The 19423-nt window shown below is 55.0% G+C and overlaps 1 protein-coding gene across 3 annotated transcripts; it reads right to left on the reverse strand.

The window, feature by feature from the left end:
• Positions 1–8761: 8761 nt before the first annotated feature.
• PKDCC (protein kinase domain containing, cytoplasmic) lies at positions 8762–18779 on the reverse strand. 3 transcript variants are annotated; one of them, XM_060169130.1, is made up of 7 exons: positions 17991–18775; positions 13624–13746; positions 12757–13028; positions 12013–12092; positions 11651–11775; positions 9857–10030; positions 8762–9661 (listed from the first exon to the last, which is right to left on the reverse strand). In XM_060169130.1, exons 1-7 carry the CDS (start codon positions 18642–18644, stop codon positions 9650–9652), a joined length of 1440 nt encoding a protein of 479 aa, XP_060025113.1. In that variant the 5' UTR covers positions 18645–18775; the 3' UTR covers positions 8762–9649. The 3 variants fall into 3 exon arrangements, with proteins under 3 accessions (XP_060025113.1, XP_060025111.1, XP_060025112.1); XM_060169128.1 differs by having other exon boundaries at positions 11651–11758; positions 17991–18769; XM_060169129.1 differs by having other exon boundaries at positions 8762–10030; positions 17991–18779.
• Positions 18780–19423: the final 644 nt, after the last annotated feature.

A 19423-nucleotide genomic window follows, 5' to 3' on the forward strand; every position in this document is an offset into this window, starting at 1 on the left:
GACCGGGGCACGAACCCGTGTCCCCTGCATTGGCAGGCAGATTCTCAACCACTGCGCCACCAGGGAAGCCCAGGAGGTTACATCTTGAGGTCAGTCCTCTGAAGCCGGTAACTGGTGTCAGGGCAGTGGTATTGGAAGAAACTGATAAACACATTGACTGCTCAAATCTGATTGACAACAAGCTGGAAACAGAGTCTGGGCCTGGCTGGTACATCTGACAACTGTGAAGGGCTCAAGGATGAAATTGGGCGTATTTGAACAGCATCAAATCCATTCCTCACAGCCACACTAAATGTAAGTGACAGATGGAGACACAAATTAATATTAAAAATGTTGCCAGCTTTTTCATTCTGGCAAGAGAAATGCTTCTAACTAGGGACAGAGTCACAAGCCTTCATACTTTGAGTACTAATATCCTTCATCACCCTCATCAAACAGCAGGAAGTGGCACAGGGTTCACTGGGGAAGAGTCAATAGGAGAGAGAACACAGGAGGTTTGGTGGCTAAATACTCAGAAATCAAGCTGTTGGCTGTAACTTCAGAAATGGGTTTCATGCTAGAGGTCACAAACTGGCCGCCAGCTGGCTGAGTCCAGCTTGTAGACATGTTCTGTTTGGCCCACAAATGTCTCTACTTTAGTTTTGAATTTGGATTGGTGGCCAAAATGCACAAATCAAGAGAATCACAGAAAACTCCAGCTCCCTTGAAATACCTATGCCCTCAGGCCTAAGTTCTCCAGATGGCGTCAGGCACCACAACTCCCTTTCCTGCTGGACTTACAGTCATTTGTGATTTCAGCTCCTGTTTTAAGCCATCAAACACCTTTTATGAATAAGAGATTTCGTGGAGCTGACTTTCCAAAAGCCCAATTTAAATGGAGGTTATGAAACAAAATGGGAGAGAGATTTTGGTACCACTTTAGGTAAAAAGATTGAGCTTCTCCTTTAATCCATTGAAACAATGATCTAATTGAAATCAATTTTTATTAATCAAGCAACATAACAACATACAAGAAGAGTATAGAAAATTAAAAAAAAAAAACTAGGGGCTTCCCTGGTGGCGCAGTGGTTGAGAGTCCGCCTGCCGATGCAGGGGACACAGGTTCGTGCCCCGGTCCGGGAAGATCCCACATGCCACGGAGCGGCTGGGCCCGTGAACCATGGCCACTGAGCCTGTGCGTCCGGAGCCTGTGCTCCGCAACGGGAGAGGCCACAGCAGTGAGAGGCCCGCGTACCGCAAAAAAAAAAAAAAAAAACTAGTTTGTCATCCTTGCAAAATTGTGGTATTCACAACTATTTACAAGAGTTGTGTGTATTCCTTCCAGTCCCTTTCCACTGCATTTTTATATAGTTATATGTCTGGGTTTACATCCTCCTTTTCTCATTTAACACTATAATTTACATGTTTTATCATATTGCTGTATAATCTTCACTTTTCCTTATTCTAAATAATGTTGCAAGGAACATCTGTGTACATTTGAACCTTTCCTTTTTTTTTTTTTTTTTTTTGGCCACACTGCACGGCATGTAGGATCTCAGTTCCCCGACCAGGGATTGAACCCATACCCCTTGCATTGGAAATGTGGAGTCTTAACCACTGGACCACCAGGGAAGTCCCCAACCTTTCCATATTTGCTGGGAATATATTTTCAGAACTAGTATGAATGAGTTATATGACTTGCACATGAAAGAGTTAACCTGTAAATTCCTAACCCGAAAGGACCCTGTATAAATTTTTTCATCTCAGCAAATTGTTGGAAAGGCTATAGGGAAAAAAAAGGTCACTTCAGCATATGTGATAGGAGTGTGGGTAATTAAAAAAGAAAAATTCAGCATGTGAAGTCCATTCCAGGAATAGCACTATCTTGAGACCCAAGTCAAATAGTACTAAATGTGCTAAGCAGAGGCCTATGTTTAAAGAAGAAACTCATTTGTTCTTAAGAACTGAAAAATGCTGCATAGTTCAACGATGGAGTCAGAAAACTCCGCGTCGCATCAAAGCCTGGTTCAAAAAGATAGGGGAGGCCAAGATACAAGACAAGCTGTCTTTCCCGATTAAAGTATCTTGGTGCCCCAAGTACAGTAGTCATTTCTTAGAACAATGGCTGCCTTTAAAATTTTTTATTGATGGGAGAAAAAAATGACGAAACAAGACCAGAGCATTTAAGGGTAATCTGTGTCCTGTAAACAACCTAAAGAGTGGTGTAAACAAGGTGATACGTCATAAAATGAAATGTGATACAGATAATCTCACAACTATCTCCTGTTCAAGTTCAGATGAATAACAGGGCCTTAAACCTCCATGCAATGGGAAGCAAAGCATACTGTGTGTTTTATCTTGCCTCGTGTCTTTCCCCAAATAAATAAGATTGATTTTATGGAAGGGCAGGACAAAATGAAAGCCCTTTCTTGAGACTGACCTCCGTGCTGAAGATCTGAAGGTCATCAAAAGGGCTTCTGGGAAATGGCCCACAAGTTTTGTTCCCTTGCCAGGCCAGTCGGCAGACCTTCTAAGGGCTGGATTATGGAGCACTTGAGAAACTCCTCCTCCTGTGGAAAGGCAGCCTGTCTTTGGTAAGGAGAAATTGTGCCTCTCTAATCTACTAGAGCTCTTTGAAGGGCCAAAGAAGTGTATGGATAAGGGGGGAAACAGTAGACACACTCTATTTACACTTTCAAGAAGCCTCTGACAGGCTCCACACCAAAGCCTGTTGAGTTGCCTTGGGAATGGGGGTGGGCAGGGGGGAATGTCTGGTGACAAAACGGAACTGACTTTCAGATAAGAAATACAGAGTAAGGATAAGCCTTCCTCTGGATGGAACAGTGTTAACAGTGGGGCTCCTGGTGGGGACTTGGTACTCCTGGGGGACCAGGTTAACTAGCCCTTAGTGGTTTGAGATGTGATCATCAAGCCCTTTGCTTTCATAAGCCACATGTGGAAATTGATCTCATTGCTCTAGAGTCACAGCTCATATGTTGCCCCATTGAATTTGTCCATCTTTGTGACATCTCTAATGACATTGTGAGTTCCTAAAAGGCAGGGGGTATTCTGATATTTGACTATTCATTGCAGTGACTAGCATTCAAGAAATATTTTGTGGCTTGATCACTAGAGAGACGAGTGAGTGTGCATTGAAATACCCTGGCTTCCCATGACCCGAGCTCTTTTGTGTAGGAAAATACCAACCAAAGGCTGTAAGCTGCAGGGAGATGCAGGAGTCCCTGCATGGCCCAAGATGTTCATCATGGGCAAGGATACGTTGAATAAAATGTTACATGAAAAATAACTTGGGCTTTCCTGGTGGCGCAGTGGTTAAGAATCTGCCTGCCAATGCAGGGGACATGGGTTGGAGCCCTGGTTTGGGAAGATCCCACATGCCGCAGAGCAATGAAGCCCATGCGCCGCGACTACTGAGCCCGTGCTCTAGAGCCCATGAGCCACAACTACTGAAGCCTGCGCACCTAGAGCCCGTGCTCCACAACAAGAGAAGCCACCGCAATGAGAAGCCTGTGCACCACAACGAAGAGTAGCCCCCGCTCGCTGCAACTAGAGAATGCCTGTGTGCAGCAACGAAGACCCAATGCAGCCAAAAAAAAAACAAAACAAAAAACCCCTCAAATTTCACTTTGTTTTTATTAGGGATGGCACAGAGAGTACACACAAATGTATATATCAGTTTAGAGAAAAGAATATAATCTGTACTTTTGAGGGTGACAGATTCAAAGCTTTCAGTGACAGCCCAAGAAAGGGTTTTGGGTCAACTCTGATCCAATGCTTCTTAACCTATGATTCATTATCACATGCCCCACATCCCCATCCAATACTCTTGTGGATACTTTTCTCCTAAATGCTACCACCCCCATGGAATTTTAGTAGCTCAGTTATATTGCATGTCTCTTTAGGCATCCATTATGATATCTAAGATTTTTTCATCTCCCAAGAACCAAGTTTTGTCTCCCTGATGAGAATGTATGCTGTAGACGACTCCCTGAAGGTTTGGTCCCGTGTGTTCTTTTATCCAAACAGAACAGCAAAGAGCTGGATATCTAAGAATGGAACTGGGAGTAAAAAAAAAGAGAAGTCTTCTCTTGCCCTTTCCTCAAACAGGAAGCTCAAACAGGAAGTGGGACGGAGTGCTAGGTGTATTCCTCTTGCCCCTCCCCATCGGCAATCTGCCCTTCTCCACCCTGCTGTCTTAGAGGCTTGACAGTTACAGACCTCACATCAAGCTCCCTCTGGCTTCAAGGAGAGCTCAGCAGGAGATGGAGGGGTGGGGGAAGGGAGGCTGGAGAGTGAGGGGAGACTGGGCTCCCTCCTTGTGAGGTCATCCTGTCTGGCTGTGTCCTTCGGTCACTTGACTCCTCCTAGGTTCTCCTACTGGGTTCTGGTAGCAGGTCCTACTCCCTTCCCTTGGGTAGAGATGGTAACAACTCTATTTTCACTAGTTCCAGGTTATAACCCCCATGGGGTTCCCTTGTACCCACCACGTATTTGTAAACATATCCAATGTTCCTTGTGCTCTCCATTTCCTGTTGAGACCCTGAATGATCGACGCGGGGGGTAGGGGAGGTCTGGTTACTGCACCTCAGGAGGAACCTGCTGGAGCTGGAATGAGGCTAGCAGAGGGCAGGCGAGAGGCTGGCGGGGGGTTGGTTAAAATGGGGCAGGAGGAGGAGGACAAGTCATCACTGCCCTAAAAAAGGAAGCTGGGGCTTCCCTGGTGGCGTAGTGGTTGAGAGTCCGCCTGCCGATGCAAGGGACACGGGTTCGTGCCCCGGCCCGGGAAGATCCCACATGCCGCAGAGAGGCTGGGCCCGTGAGCCATGACCGCTGAGCCTGCGCGTCCGGAGCCTGTGCTCCACAACGGGAGAGGCCACAACAGTGAGAGGCCCGCGTACCACAAAAAAAAAAAAAAAAAAAAAAAAAAAAAGGAAGCTGAAAGGGGCCTTGATCTGGTTTGTGGAATGAGGTGGAAAATGAACTTCTCCCTACATGGTCATCAAGGATCCACTACAGCTTGAGAGGTAATTTTAAGAAATATCGTGGTCCATCTCCCTCACATAGTTGGCACTGATGTGGCTCCTTCCCCCGCCCAAGGCTGTAGCCCTGGCTTGCATTCACAGAGAGGTGAACGAGGGAAATGAAAGTCCTGCACGACTGACCTCAAGGCGGTGCTTAAAGTAGGTCGGGCTCTTTGGGGACATCCTCACCCTTATGGGATGAGGCCAGAGAAGTGGATCTGGTCTCCTTAAATTGCCCTCTGGGTTTCCCCATCAAAGGCAGAGTGTGAGTCTGGGAATCCTTCCCAAGGGAAGAGGCAGGTCTGGGCGGATCATTGATCTTGTGGGTTCAGGGGGCGCTATGCTCCCGGGCGAGACAGTGGGTAGAGGGGAAGGATCACAGGCTTCCAGGGGCGATCACCTAGGCTTGAATCCCACCTCCTCACCTCTCTGGACCATCCCCCGTCTCACAGAGCTGCCATGAGGATTAGACGAGAAAGTGCACATAAAGGTAGCTGGGCCCCCCTTCCTAGCCGATTAAAAGTCTCATGTTCTGAGCCCACCAAGCCTCTTCCCGGCTCTTCCCCTGGGAGCAGGGGGCAACCAAGCCTCACAGGCTCCCGGCTCCAGAAGCCACAGAGTGAAAGTAAGAAGCTTGTTGTCATGGATGGGGGTGGGTGGGCACATTATCTTGAAGCCTCCTAATCCCATTTTCTGCTTTCATGTTAATCCTTTCATGTTAATCCTCTTCCACACTCAATCTGCCACACTCAACTCCCAGGGCACCGACCCGGAGAGAGAGCCGGGTTCCACCTCCTCCAGGCAACGGCAGTGCTCCCTGGTGTGGGTGCTGGAGGTGGAGTGTCGGGGGACAGTCTGGCTGTGCCTGGGTCCTCCCCAGCTGACCTGGACACTCTTGTAGGCCAGGCCTTGGATGATAGTGGAGGGCTCAGCTCACTCATAACAATAACAATGACGGTATCAGTATTTCCTAAGTACTGTTTGCTGACCCTGGCTAAGACTATTTTTTTTGCGGTACCCGGGCCTCTCACTGTTGTGGCCTCTCCCGTTGTGGAGCACAGCCTCCGGACCCGCAGGCTCAGAGGCCATGGCTCACGGGCCCAGCCGCTCCGCGGCATGTGGGATCTTCCCGGACCGGGGCACGAACCCGTGTCCCCTGCATCGGCAGGTGCACTCTCAACCACTGCGCCACCAGGGAAGCCCTGGCTAAGACTTTTATGTCTGTAATTTCGTTCAATTCCCATGACACTCCTGTGAAGCAGGTGTCATAAATCTGAAATTTGCAGGTTAGGAGATGGAGGCTCAGGGAGTCGTCCCGGCCCAGATCACACAGTGAGCAAAGAGAAAGACTGGCCAGAATTCCTCCAGAACCTCATGGGGGACCAGTGGCAACACAGGCCCTTTCGTGTTGCTTCCTACTCCTCCAGCCCTGGAAAGGGCCCACCTCCCTCCTCTGGTCCTATCACCTGAGGCTTCAGTTGGGCGAATGCATTTCTTCCATGCACTAGATCTTGGTGTCACTGACTGTGCAGTGGAGTGGAAAGAACGTAGACTTTGGGGTTGGCAGGGATGGGTCCAGCTTCCTTAGGAAGGGAACAAGATGTTCCCAGGAGCTGAACGTTTTTCAGGGACACAGGTGGCTATGTGGAAAGGGCCATCTGGGGGGAGGATGATTCTGCCTCCGGCTTTCACTCTCTACCCCATTCCTTTCAGGGCACTCCACCACTTCTCCACCCCCAGCTGCAAATGCCCCTTTCTACTTTGCAGGCCTGAGCCTGGCCATTTTTGCCCCCCTGATATAGGTTTGGAGGCAAGGCTCACTCCACTGAGGAAGCAGCTGTTTACCACCCCTTTAGCTACCTGTTGGTGAGTCTTTCTAAGAAGGTTTGATGCACTTTGGACCTCCATTTGAGCTTGGCACACACTCAGAGGATGGGCTCCCTGACTCTGACTTAGATTCCTCTTACAGCAATTCTCCCTCCAGAACAGGCTTGGAAGTTAGGGCTGGGTTTGAATGCTCATTAAATCCCTTTGCAGCTGTGACCTGGGCTTCGGTTTTCAGGTCTGTAAAACTGGAGTGATAATCACACCTTGCCGAGGCCACAGCCTGCGCCTCTCCACGGCCCAGTGAACCTCTCCTCTGGAAGCCCAGAGGCAGTGGCTGGTTCATCTTCAGCCTTCGCTTTCCTCACTGAGTCACACAGTTCCTGAGCCTGCGGGTCTCTCTGCTGACTGTAACCAGGGTCTTCGTTTCCTTCTGAATGGCACAGACCCCGCAGACCTTCCTGCCCCAGCCCTGTGGAACCCCCTTGGGTCCAGCATGGTGACGTGGTTCTCCTGTCCTCAGAGCTCCACAGACTGGTGGGCAGTTGAACAACAGAGGGCACTGTAAACTCTAACACTGGCTAGCAAGGGGTAGGCTACCCGTGCGGGAGCGTGTGAATTCAGCTGAGGAAAGAGCTCTGGAGGCTGATGGAAGCCGAGTTCCTCCTGGGAGGGGTGGGACTGAGAGTGGTGAGCGTGGGCAGGACATGGCTTGGTTGAATCGTGGTGTGAGGTTCTGTGGAGGCTCTGACCCTCCCTGCCCTCCACGATCACCAAGCCCAGGTAACCAGAGGCAAGATGTAGGACGTGTGGGCTGGGCATGGTGGTGGCAAGGTGCAACCCTGAGGGTCTGAGCGGGCGTCCACGATGAGGACTCCAGAGCTAACATCGGCTCTTCAACCACTCAGAACTACGGGGACGTCCTGTGCATGAGAAATTTCACCGACTGCATCTGCTGAGAAAACACTGGATTCTGAGTTGAACTTTGGTTATTCTTTTTAAAGCCCTCAAAGGCTTGTGCACGTTGAGAATATTCTAGAAGTAGAATGGTGTACAGGGGAGAAGATGTGGGATTTCAAGTTTGAAGACTTGCATCCACGCTGGGGCTCTCTCTGGCCTCACTGTGATCTTGAACTCTTTCACTTTGGGCTTCCATATACTCGGGCCTTTCCCTGTTAGACCCTCCCTCCCAAAACCCAGGAAGAGGGGACCGGGCTTTCCATTGACTTTTCTATCTCCGCACTTTCCATATATTTATTTCTTGCTCAAAGAAAGACTCTGAGGGCTTCCCTAGTGGCGCAGTGGTTGAGAGTCCGCCTGCTGATGTAGGGGACACGGGTTCGTGCCCCGGTCCGGGAAGATCCCACATGCCGCGGAGCGGCTGGGCCTGGGAGCCATGGCTGCTGAGCCCGCGCGTCCAGAGCCTGTGCTCCGCAACGGGAGAGGCCGCAGCAGTGAGAGGGCCGCGTACCACAAAAAAAAAAAAAAAAAAAGAAAAAAAAGAAAGGCTCTGAGAAAGGCAAGTGTGCATTACCACGTGGTGGGCAGTGGTGATGATGGCCAGGCCCAACCCTGCACAGAGGCAAGGCTGACCTGAGTGGAGGCTGCCCAGAGCACCCTGGCGTTGCTGACATCCCACCGTTAGGACATGAGTCCTCTGGGTAAAGGCTTTGTATAGAAGAAGCGAGTGTGTGTTAAAATTTTAACCTTGTTAGTCCCTCCTGTCTTTTGTTAGGACACGGATGTAGAGGGCCAAGGACGGAGACGGGAACCATGGGAGCAGGGCCTGAACACACACTGTACCAGCTTCAGTGTCTGCATGGAGACTTCACTCCTTCATCACACGCTGCCCCCGCCCCCAAACAGACACCAAAGACAAAACTGAAGACGAGAAAGGCAGCCCAGGAAAATGCGGCTTGAGAAGAGCCCTTGCCATGAAATGTCCTTTTATTAATTGATTTTTTTTTCTTACAAAAATAAACATTTTAATGAACAAGAAGTACAAAAGCTTCTGGATATACAAACTCCAGGAGCGGGGAGAGGCTGCTTTTGGCTGCTTTGCGGCTTTCACTGAAAGCAAATGAGGCAGAAAGGCCCCGGCCCCACCCCCGCCCCAGGTCCTGGCTCAAACTGCTACCTGCCCCTCAACCCCATGACCTGGCTCATACCTCGCGTGCTCCTGTGCCCCTGCTCCTGGGCTGGCCGGTCAGCGCCCCTGTCGGGCCCAGAGGCGGCCTCCCCAGGTACAGAATCACCCATCTCCCGGAGCATCCTTTCAAGTCTCCAGTCTGGAGCTTGGCTAAGAGAACACTCTGTGACTGACTGTCCCCACGCGGCCCCGGCCGGGCCATGGCACAGGCAGCAGCAACGGCAGCAGGGTCTCTGGCTACATTCTCGCGCTACGAACACAGTGATGGGGCTGCCCACAGAACTGTCCCAGTGAGGGGCAGAGCCCCCAGTGGCGAGACCGTCCTGAGCCTCGCTGGCAGCCCAGAGGGTGAGAGGGGCAGTCAGCCCTCCGTGATTCCTGCCCTGGAGCCAGCAGTCCCAGACCTAGACTGGTAAACTCACATTTTAACATGTGGCATTATTGCACGTTGTCCTGGTCACCTCGGTCTGTCGGGGATGTCAGCCTTGTCTGCAGGGGTGCCCAGGTGACATGCAGTGCTGCCAGTGCAAGTCACAGGCAAGCCCAGCTGGCAGGGATGGTCAGCTGAGCCCACAGACAGGTCAGCCAGAGGCCCTCACATATGTGGTCTTGCTGGGATCAGGGACCACGTGGCTCCATCCTGTCTTGAAAAAGACTAGTTGCCGACCTGGGGGCAGAGGTAAGAGGTAACAGGACTGGATGATTCTCTCCCTGGACGCAGGGCCACTCTCCTCATAACGCAACTGCCCTGAGGACACTTGTCTTCTCACCATCGCTGGCTTCTGATGGGGGACCGCTACCTGTCAATCTCTTCCGGGGAGTCCAGTCACCTCCCTCAGGATGTCCTTTCCCACTGGCTCACCTGTCCAAGTGGTCTGGTTGGTGACCACAAAGGCCTGGCACTGGGCATGGCTCTCACAGATGTCCACAGCCTCGGCCAGGTTGAACACTGAAAGCAGGCAGCTTCCGTGGTGGTAGGATGGCCAGCAGCGGTAGTCTTCCTGGGGGATGGTACTGCCTGGGAGGTGCTGGTACTCTGTGGGTTGGGGATGGAGCTCAGATGAGAACTCTCTGTGCCCAGGGGTAAGGGCTGGGGTCGCTTTCTTTAAAGGGCTATGAGCCACATTTCCTAGGTGAGGGCTGAAATCCAGCCCAGTCCTCCTAGCATGGAGATGAAAGCATCTACCACTGTGAAACTGGGATGACCACACAGGAAAGGCAAAGCTCAGGTTGACTTTTTGGGAGACACACGTCTCCATATATAAGGGCACACAACTCGTTCAGGCTACACATGACGGCGGGCACAGGCATGGGATAAGTGCACACACAGAGCCATCGGCTGACCAGGGAGATTGCTGAGCTCAGAACATTTTAGACATTTAAAGCCGGGCTTCTCAAACTTCAATGTGCATGTGAACCTCCAGGGAATCTTGTTAAAATGCAGATTCTGATTCAGAAGGTCTGGGGTGGGGCTTGGGAACTGGCATTTCCAACCAGCTTCTGGTGCTGCTGGTTGGCAGACCACATTTTGAGTGGCAAAGAGTTTAGAGCTGCCCTTTGGTCCCATTTCCTCCTGGCCTTGGGGAGAGAGGCTAGGCCAGTTCCTCGGACAGGGGGTCAGTCATGGAGTTTTTGAAGTTCAGAGGCATGCAAATGAATGTAAAACACAAAAAATGACCATTTGGGAATCCACACCTTGAGTATTTGGGGCAGAGGCTGGAGGAAGAATGTGAAATCTCCCCATTTCACAGAAAGAGCCCCACAGAAGGCTCTGAAATCTCCTCAATCCAGAAGCTGCTTAGCCGCAGGCCTCCTGTTCCCGCGAGTCTTTCCCGCTGCCTGGGGAGCCCCGGCTCTGGACTGATAATGCAGAAGCCCTGGGCCTCCGGCCACCCCGCCCTCCTGCCTCCCTCTTCTACCAGGGACTAGACCAAAGTCCAGGGCTGGCTGTGATTTATAGCCCCATAAACAGCGTCCTCAGGGACAGAGCCAGCCATTGTTCACCTCGTTAAACTTTATTTACAGGGCTAACGAGGGCTCCCCCACCCTTAAGACTGGCCAGAGCTCCTTGAATACAGAGGCTGCCCATCCCTCGCCCCCCTGCCAACCATGCTAAACCCCAGGGCCTCAGCAGGAGAGACCACAGCCCACAAGCCGTGGCTAGAACTCTCTCTCTGCCCTGGAGCTTCTTAACTGGTTTCAGTGTGGAGCCCCTTCTCCACCTCCAGCCACCCTCCCAGCCCCAGAAGGGCGAGGAAGGGAAGAGTAGCAAACATATATTGTGTTCAAGCTGTGTAACAGGAAACGAGTTAACTGCTGTCACACATTTCACCTGCCATTTAATCCCCATAAGAATCCTGAGGCAGGTAATACTGAACCCAATTCACTGATGAGGAAAGTGAGGCTCAAGGTGTAAGTTAACTTGCTCATAGTCACGCAGTCAGTACACAGTGGGGTTTGCAGCCGCCCAGAGAAGGGGTGTCAGCGCCCACCCCCCAGTTCAAGGCACAATTATAGTTGTTCTAGCTCAGTCGAAGTGAAAGGTAAACAGCGGTCTCAGAGGGAGGATGAGCCACTTCCCCGATTAGGGGAATCACCCACCCTCGCACCTGTTCCCCACCTCCCCAGCCCCTGGATCCTCGCCGGGGCCACTCACCGGCTCTGCCGGCCTCCGTGGAGTTCTGCAGATACTGCCCGCTCCGGTACAGGTGCAGCACCTTCTCCAGCTGGGCCAGGGTCTCGTCCACCCCGCAGGTGAGCTCTCCTGCAGAGTGCACGGTGCTGTAAGAGGGTACCTGGGCTCCTACTTCTCCCTGAGGTAGGCAGCCAGCTGCCTTTCCCCCCTCCCTCTGGAGCCTGGGCCCCGATGACCGGAGGACTGGGCACTGAGTTTGCCACAGAATGCCACTTTGGGAAATGATGTTTCTGGACCATGTGCTGCCCTGGGTCATTCTTATGCCCATGCTTGCTGGGGGTGGGAGATGGTGACGGGAGGCAGGTGGGCACTGGAGAGCATACCTGTGGCATTGACAATGCTGTCCAAGAGAGGCCGTAGTGAGGGTGGGGCACTATGGGGCAGGAGGTATGTGAAGAAAAACCTGGGGCAGAGAGAAATCAGGGGCTTAGTGCTTCAGCCTTTGGGGACATATCCTTCTTCTACCCCAACTTGGGACAGAACCCCAACCTGGCCAGGGAGCCTGCTCTGTCAGGCTAACCAACTGGGCCTATACCCCCAGAGTGTGCCAAGGCGTCTATTCAGACTCAGGGTCGGGGTCTGGGCACATGCTAAGGCCACAGGTAACTTCATACCAAACTGAAATCTGAGGTCTGTTTTCCCCACCCGTCCCAGGGACCTTCCCACCCCTCAGCCCCGCATTATCGCCCGGCTGACCCGTGTCACAGCAGCCCCATGGCTTGGCTCTATGAGGAGCTTCCAGAGGTGAAGGGCCAGGGGAGGAAGGGGCAGGGGCTGTCCCACCAGCCCTAAGCTCTGAGTCTGACACTATTTTAAGAAGCCTCCAGCTGCCACCCCCAACCCAGATTCTCCTTGGGGCTGACTATTTTTAGCCTCATGGTCAGGAGCCTGAATGTTCCCTTCTTGAAGGGGTGGAGGCCTTCCCCCGCCCCTGCTACTCCGCTGGTCATGGCTGCGTCTGGCTGGCCTCCTGGACCCCATGCTGGCTCCCTCCCTGCGAGCCCCCACCCCCACCCCAGGCTCCCGCTCCCTCGCCGCAGGCCTTCCTGAGTGGAGATGGAGGTCACCTGTAGGCATTGTAGAGGTTGCGTTTCTCATTCATGGCCTCGCACCAGCCCTGGGCTGAGCAGGGCAGGGTGAAATTCCTGGCTGGGAACTCGAGTGTGCAGTCAGCGCTGCCTGTGCACGGTGTCTCCTCCACGCGGGCGTCATCCAGATCCGTCACCTTCAGTTCCCCATCCACCAGCACGAACTGTCGGGGGCGGAAGTCCAGCAGAGTGACCGAGCCCAGCGGGGAGTGGGCCAGGTGGTGGAGGAGGCGGCCCAGGCTCAGGCAGATCTGAGGGGCAAACACCAGGCTGCTCACGGCTTCTCTCCTGGAAGGGTGCCTGGGGGCTCCCCGCTTTGGTGCTCTGGACTGAGCTTGGGGGTTTGCCTTTTTCTTCAAGGCTCTGGAGCTCACTAAGGACTGAGGCCTGGAGCCTTACTGAGCAAGCCAGCGATTTTCTATTACCCCCGGTGGGCCTGACCCTGAGGGTAACATGGAATAAGTGGGAAATGGGCAGTCTGGGCATAGTGCATATCCTCCCTGAAGCTGCATCTTCGGTGTGGTTTCTGTGCAGTGTATGCAAATAGAGGGAGGGTCGAGATGACCTTAAGCTCTTTTCTAGTCCTAGGACACTGGCCCTCCTGCAGCCAGGCTGAGAGTATGTGTGAGTGTGTGTGTCAGGGCGGCAGGAGCACAAAAACCTCAGGATCCTCTTTGCCTCGTTTCTTTTTTTAACCCTTTGGCCGATGGCCGAGTCAGCTTTGCTCCATCCTTCCCTCCCTCTCCCTCAACTGAGGAGGAGTTGAAGCTGCTCTGGAGATCTGGCCTTCTAAGGGAGAACCATCGCAGCAAGGAGCCCGGGGCCCTGGCCCTCTTCCCTGCTCACTCGGAAGCGATCCTCCCAGGAAGTCTGCAGCAGCTGGATCATTTCCACAGGGGCGCCCAGCTCCGTGATGGTGGTCAGGGTGTCTGGGATGTCCTCGCTGTCCTGGTAGCAGTAGCCATAGAGCTGGAAGAGGCCCAGGCGGGTCATGAGGTCACAGGATGGGAGTGGGGACAAGGAAGGGCTGGGTTTTCACATGCCCCCCACCCTCCCATCCCTAGGTCTCTGCTTCAGCTCGGGCCAGAAGAGAATAGCAGCGTTGCCTGGGAAGCCTGCCCTCTGTCCCAGCAGCCAGAGTTCCTACTGATTCCATCAGCCCCTTACCTCTGGCCACTCAGGTAAATGGGCAGGTCTGGCCACCTTGTGTTAACCATGTGCCAAGCACTGTGCTAAATGTTTTATAAGCAAAACTCAATTCTTAGAATAACCTTAAAAGAGCATAGTAGGGACTATTAGTGTCTCCAATTCACATGTAAGGAAACCAACTCAGAGAGGTTAAGTTACCTCCCCAAGGCCACACAGCTAAGAATTGCAGGAGCTAGGATTCAAATTTATGTTACTCTGATTCCACAGCCTTGTTCTTTCCATGAGTACCATTTGCTAATCGCCCAGCCAACAAATGGATGTTATACCTCCTCCCCTGCTCTAATCCTTGTCTTTGCTTCATCATTTTCACTTTCTGGCACCTTCATTTTTCCTCTGCTCTGGTCTTTCTGGAGGAAAAGCAATCTCCCTTGGGATTGGTAACAAGTGTCGATCAGAACAAAAAGTATCCAAGGGGCATATCATTGGGTGTTCTCTGCATAGCTGGTGGGCAGGGCAGGGTGGGGTGGGGTCACCCATATCAACTGGGGGAGTAGTAAGGGTGGTTCCTGGGGAAGGTCAGTTCTTTGAGGGCAGGGTCACAAGGGCCGGCCCGCTCCATGTGATCTGGGGGAGGGTCTCCGTACAGCTCAGCTGGCCAGGGGCTTCTGGGAAGCACAGCCTGACTCTGTCACTGACACCTCAACCAGCATCCACAGAGATCTCTGCTTCTCCCAGTCTCTCCCACCATGCTGCACATCAGCTAAGGATCAGCCGGTGCTCAAAACAACCAGCACCCTGTAGGGAGGAGGAACACAAAGGCTGAGTTGTCTGGGCCAGAGTGGGAAGAGGGGAGGGCTGCACGATGGGGGGTGCCGGTGGGGTGAGGCGGCGGGGGAGTCAAGCCCCTGGGCTAGATGTCCCTGCACACCATCACCCTTCACACCCTTCCCAGCTCCACTCCAGGTCCTTATATGCTCCCTTCCATCCCAGGAGTGCCCTTGCAGCTCCCTGTCCCTGGAGCCAGCTACCTCAGTCCTGCTCCACGAGGGAAGGCATGTCTTGGTGTCGCCGTCAGATCACTAGGGCTGCAGCTTGGGGGGGTCAGGGGAAAATCCCCGGGGCCCCCTTCTTCCCTCTCTCTCTACCCTCCCCACCCCACATCAGCCCAGGGAGACCCCAGACCCCAGTGGGGCAGAGGTAGGGGTGAGGTAAAAGGAGCAGCCCTGGAGCCTGGTTCTCATTTTCTTGCCCAGAGTCTGAGCCTTTGTGGGAAACTTCTGAAGGTTATTAAACACCCGGAGGTCGTTAAATGCGCTGTTAACGAGGTATTAATCAACACCCCTCAGGAAAAAATAAAAAGACACCATTAACTCCCCCCCCCCCAGGAAGCCTGAGGCTGAGCATTTCAGTCGAATCTTTTGTTCCTTTGGGAGAAGAAATATACTCTAGCAGGGCCAGAATCAGGGCCCAAGTAGGCCTGGGGCCCCATCTGAGGCCTGAGGCCCTGGGAACGACAGTGATGCAGGGGAGGGAAGACCCTTGTGCCCTTTGACCCTGGGCTATAGAGGCATCTATCACGTGAGGGAGTGTGTGTGTGTGTGTGTGTGTGTGTGTGTGTGTGTGTGTGAGAGAGAGAGAGAGAGAGAGAGAGAGAGAGAGAGAGAGAGAGAGAGAGGGAGAGAGAGGGAGAGAGAGGGAGGTGGGTTGGGGAGGGGTCACAGAGATGGATGGAGAGATCTCCCCCAGGCAGTCCCCGGGCTGAGCAAGCTCTGAGAAGGGCCAGTGGGACATGCTATCCTGGCCCTTTTCTATTAGAACCAGCACCAACTTCAGGGCTGCCAGAGAGGCGGAGGGGGCCTCGGGGAGCGGGAAACACTCTCTGGCTCCTCCCCGGTTCAGCAAACAGTCGAACAGTTTTGAAATTTTAAACGATTAAGACGTATTAAAACAACATTATTTCTAGTTCCCTGCACACCAGAACTGGAGCCTCCTGAGCAGGAAGTCCCCCAGGCAGGCTTACCTGGAGCAGAGGTGGCATTGCTGAAGAAGCCAGAGGGATACTGGCCTGGGGGTTGGGGGACGAATGTAGGAGACCCAATACCAAGGCAGTCCCGAAATTCACACTAAGGTAGCTCTACCTCCCCGCAATGGTAGCTTTTCACCTCTCCCCTGACAGAAAGGACCTGGCACCCTCTCCATCTTGTGACACTTCTGTCCTAGGGCAACTAACCCCAGTCTCCGACCCCGTAAGAGTAACACAGCCAACCCAGTCTCGGTCTAGAGAGAGAATGAGTGAAAACTATTCAGTTGTAATTTTTTTCCCTTTGGCACCTTCAGCATTGGGCTGGGGGCCTGACATATGCGTGAGGGCGGTTAGCTGGATGCTCGTCTTGAAGTTTGGGTGGGGTAAGAGAGGGCGGGAGAAGTTCCTTAAGAGACAGGAAAGCGCATCAAACCTCAAATCCCTCGTAAGGGAGGGGGGTGGGGTCTTGAGTCAATTAACTAACACTTAATATCCTGCTAACACACTCAAGACCTTCTCCACTGCCTCAGAATCTGGCCTACACCCCAGGTTTCCAAAAGGTTCCCAGGAGCTCCTGGGAAGCAAAGAGAACAAGATCCTTCCAGTTAGAAGGGCCACGTGACCCACTGCTCACTCCCTGTAGCTCCAGTGTCAGCCGTGCAACAGTTGGCTGACACTGGAGCGTAACCACCCATAACTGTTGGCTCTGCCTGACCTTCTGCAACCAGTTCAGGGCCCAGGACCCAGTCAACGTGTGTCTGACCAGGGCTGGAGTAGCCCAGGGAGACTGGGAGCCAGCAGGAGTATAAACAGCTCTCTGGCTTCTCTCTCCTATTCTGCCAGGCCCACTCAGACCTGGTGTCCAACTCACTCCTGAGGAAAGGAGGGAAGGATTCCTGGGTTTCTGACCAGTTCTGCCGGGTGCAGAAAGGTTAATTTGAGTGGGCTAGGAGGTGGAAGGTGTGGGCAACATTCCTCAGCTGGGGAGTCTGAACAAACCCTATGCTCACCGGGCCAAAAGCAGCCAGGGATTCCCCTCTCAGTCCGCTCAGACATGTGCTAAGGGAACGGTTCGTCTAATCCTAGGGCTGACTCTAGGACCGAGGAGAGCTGGGGGAGAGAAGAAAGTGGGTGTGTTAGGGCAGTGCTGGGACTATGAGAGGCCCACTCTCTTAGTCTAGCCTGGAGGGAACAAGGTTGGGTCTCATCTTTCCCCTCTGTCCCCCAGTGAACGGGAGAGACAGAGTCCCATTTAGTAGGAACCTGGGCATCTGGTCTTCTCAATCTTCCAGCCTCTTGGCCACATTTGCTCAGATAATGTGACATGCAGACCCTCAGGTCCTCAGCCTGTCCCCCGAGCATTGAGCTAGGACCCCGAGGCTTCCTCAATACTTCCAAAGCCTACTTTGAGGCCAGGGTCTCTTCTGGGAAGGGCCATGCATTTTCTGACCTACTATCCAATCCCCTCCAGTCCTTTCAGCAGCTTCTGGGTGGGGTATGGGATATTCTCTGGGAATCAAGCCTGGTCTTTTTCTAGCTCTTCCCAACCCCATTGCAGTTCCACCCCAACTTCAAAGCCAGACAAGTCACTGGAAGTTGAGAGAAGTGGGGTTCAGATTCCATCAAGAAAGGGGACCCTATCACTGCAGTTGGGACCCTGACTCAGGGATGACCTCTGTTCATTGTTTTGGCTGGGATCCCTTCCCCGGTGCTCAACACCCCAGCTCCAGCCAGAAGCAGGGTCCTAAGCCCGAATGGACCCCCACCCCTACCCCGAGTCTGGGGACCCTCTGTCCTGTCTTCAAGAGATACGGTTTGGAAGCTGAGAAACCCGGGAGTCTCTCCGTAACGGGTCGCCCACCCAAGCAAGGTGGTGTAATGGGAAGCTGCCACTGTCCGGGTTCTGCCCCTATCTTAACCTGGGCAGTCATCAGGGCTTCGCTTCTTTATCTGTTAAGACCAAGGCTTCTCTTCCAGCCCGAGTGGTCGAGCACTGGCACGTCCAGCCAGCACCCTTATCCCTGCACCCGCCCCCTCGTACCTGCAGCACGTTGGGGTGCCGCAGCCGCTCCAGCAGCACCATCTCCTTGAGCAGCTTGTGGGCCGCCAGCCGATAGCAGCCCCTCCGCGCCCCGAACTCGCGCACACAGCTGCCCAGATCGTGGCCGCTGAAGTCCACCGCCTTGAGCGCCACCGCGACGCCGCCGGGCAGGCGGACCCGGTACACGGCCTTGGTGTAGCCGGAGCCCACGTACTGTGCGCCGGACACGTTGCGGAGCGCGGCGCAGCCCAGGCGCGGGCCCGGGCCGGAGGAGCCCGGGCCGGGGGAGCCCGGGCCAGGAGCCGGGGGCCAGCCCGGAGCGCCGTCGGGCAGGGGCCGGGCCCGCGGGGGGCGGGGACGCTGCAGGCCCGGGCCGCCCGGAGCTAGGTCCATCAGGCGCCGCCGCTCCGGCCGGCCGGCCCCGGGACCGGGGCCCCCGCGGGAATAGCGCTGCACCTCCTCGTAGCGCGCTCGGATCTGCCGGGCCAGCTCCCCGCGGCCCCCGCGACGGCCCGGGCCCGGGTCTGGCGAGGGCCCGGGGGACTGGCCTGGCCGCGGAGGCTCCGAGCCCGGTGCGAAGAGCACGTTGAGGACCGAGCCCAGCAGGAAGGAGGCGCAGAAACCCGCGGCCACCGCGGCCCGCCGGCGCCGCATCGCTCCCCTCCCCCCGGCCGGCCGGCCCCGCGCGGCTCCCCGGCCGCGGCCCCGGGAGGCTCAGGCTCCGAAGCGGCTACGCTCTGCGCCCCGCGGGTCCCCTGCCCAGCCCGCGCGCATGGCCCCGGCGGCCCCGACCCCGGCCCCTCGCGGGCTGCACATCGGCCTGACACTTGCCTCCCTCCCGCCCTGCCCCCGCCGCTTATAAGGCCCTGAGCCGCCCCCGCCCCCGCCCCCTCCGCCTCCGCCTCCCAGCTCCCGGCCAGAGCCCATCCTCGGCGCCGCCCCCTTCGGCTGCCCGGCCCGGCCTTCCCCGCTGACTGACAGCGGGACCTCCTCCCGCGGCCGTCCGGGCCTGGGAAGCGGCGCGGAGGCGGCTCCGGCCCTGCCCAGCCCGCGGCCCCCGAGCTCCGGCCGGCGAGAAAGGGAGGGGGCGGCAGCGGCCCCGGGACGCGCGGAGGCTCGGGCCCAGCGCAAGGGCGGATAATGGGGTCGGGGCGGCCGGATAACGGGACCGAGAGGCGGCTAACGGAGCCGGCCGGGCAGGGTGGGGGGGAAGATGAAGGGGCGAGGCCAGCGGGTAACGGGTTCTGGAGGGGACGAGCAGCTGGGTCCGGGGTGCTGAGGATCCGCGTGGTCCCAGAGCGCCCTCCCGGGCACCCGGGGCCTTGGGGCGGGCTGGGCGCAGGGAAGGAGCGTGGGTCCCGCCTCCCGCGAGTGGGACTGCGGGTGGCGGCTCCTGGCTCAGTCCCGGATTCGGGGGCGGGGGATGGGGAGGC

The sequence above is a fragment of the Lagenorhynchus albirostris genome, chromosome 13, assembly GCF_949774975.1.
Source record: "Lagenorhynchus albirostris chromosome 13, mLagAlb1.1, whole genome shotgun sequence".
In the NCBI taxonomy this organism is placed as follows: domain Eukaryota; kingdom Metazoa; phylum Chordata; class Mammalia; order Artiodactyla; family Delphinidae; genus Lagenorhynchus; species Lagenorhynchus albirostris.

What these genes read in the sequence shown, in the direction of transcription:
- PKDCC (XM_060169128.1), bottom strand. Translation starts at nt 18,644, where the DNA reads ATGCGGCGCCGGCGGGCCGCGGTGGCCGCGGGTTTCTGCGCCTCCTTC. An exon ending in GGCACCCCAACGTGCTGCAG is followed by an intron (nt 13,747 to 17,990) that starts GTACGAGGGGGC and finishes GGCCTCTTCCAG; the next exon opens with CTCTATGGCTACTGCTACCA. An exon ending in CCTGGGAGGATCGCTTCCGA is followed by an intron (nt 13,029 to 13,623) that starts GTGAGCAGGGAA and finishes TTTGCCCCTCAG; the next exon opens with ATCTGCCTGAGCCTGGGCCG.